General features: G+C 54.5%; 1 protein-coding gene across 1 annotated transcript; it reads right to left on the bottom strand.

The window, feature by feature from the left end:
• Nucleotides 1-526: 526 nt before the first annotated feature.
• On the bottom strand, nucleotides 527-981 carry ACA1_243280 (uncharacterized protein; the record flags this gene model as incomplete). Its single annotated transcript, XM_004335353.1, has 2 exons — nucleotides 527-561; nucleotides 666-981. 2 exons carry the CDS (start codon nucleotides 979-981, stop codon nucleotides 527-529), a joined length of 351 nt encoding a protein of 116 aa, XP_004335401.1.
• Nucleotides 982-1,269: the final 288 nt, after the last annotated feature.

Consider the following 1,269-nt stretch of genomic DNA (forward strand, 5'->3'; position numbering starts at 1 on the left):
GGAAGCCACCAATGGCTCCTCATCGGAGAGAACAGCGGTTTCGGCGTAGAGCCGCAACGCGTCTAAAAGAAAGAAAGCAAAAGACGTGTAAGCACTCTGCACCTCGTCATCGTCGTCATTGTCATCATCATCATCATCATGCCTCGTGAGTGAGACGGTAGGCAGTGGTACCTGCCAAGGTCGATCGTGCATCCGCTCTGATATCATCTTCGCTGGGCGCTTGTTGAAGGCTTTTTCTGAAGTAATCGAGCGCTTGCTCGTACCAATGCCTCAGCCCTGAACGAAACGCCCAAGCATATTCAACTAACCGGCACCACACAACTCACTCACGCAAACACACGCGCAAACACACGCGCAAACACACCACACACCACACACCACACACCACACACCACACACCACACACCACACACCACACACCACACACCACACACCACACACCACACACCACACACCACACACCACACAGACGACTGACGTACGTTGGCCCAGTTGAGGTAGGTGGCCGCAGAGCGTTCCCCCGCATCTACCCAGTGTTTAACGTACTTGCGCTCCACTTTCCTGTTGTCCAGGGCCTCCATCAGTCTTCAACACACGCGTATCCATCGTACACGCACACACCAAAATAAAGTGCCTGCTTGCGAGAGATAGAGAGGAAGCAGCACCACCGCAACCAGAACACGTGCTTCCATGAAGATACACCGCGCACCAGAGGCAAATCGCTCCTGTACTCCCGTTCGCCCGCTGCCGAGGCCGTCCATTCAAGTCCGTAGAGTCCGCCGCCATTGTCTGATGGACATGTTTGGTTGGTTTGGGCGAAACTTGGGGCGCTACGCGTTTTGGGGGGGGGCAGTTACGAGTCGGGATCGGCCAGGGCGAGGAAGAGAAGCGAAACGCAGCGCGAGATGAGGAGGTCGCGAGGGTCGTCGAGGAACCACACGCAGTGCTGCAGCACTTCCGCTGGCCGCTTCCAAGCCGCATTTCCATTTATGTCTTTTTTTAACGGAGACAAAAATAAGGAAAATAAAAAGAGACACCTTTTTGCAGACACTAATTAATAACTCAAACTCTGTAGGGTACTCTGCAGCAAGATGGACGAGTTGTGGCGGCAAGCTGGCACGCTTGCCTCGTCCTTGTGCTCTTTCATCCTCGGCTCCTCACCATCTTGCAATTCCTTTTTTCATCTTCATCTTCGTCTTCGTCCTCGTCTTCTCGCACAGCACCGACGCCCACCCGCGGCCTCTGCCCTCGACCTCACCCTCCGTTTCT

The sequence above is a fragment of the Acanthamoeba castellanii genome, assembly GCF_000313135.1.
Source record: "Acanthamoeba castellanii str. Neff unplaced genomic scaffold scf7180000084763, whole genome shotgun sequence".
In the NCBI taxonomy this organism is placed as follows: Eukaryota; Discosea; order Longamoebia; family Acanthamoebidae; genus Acanthamoeba; species Acanthamoeba castellanii.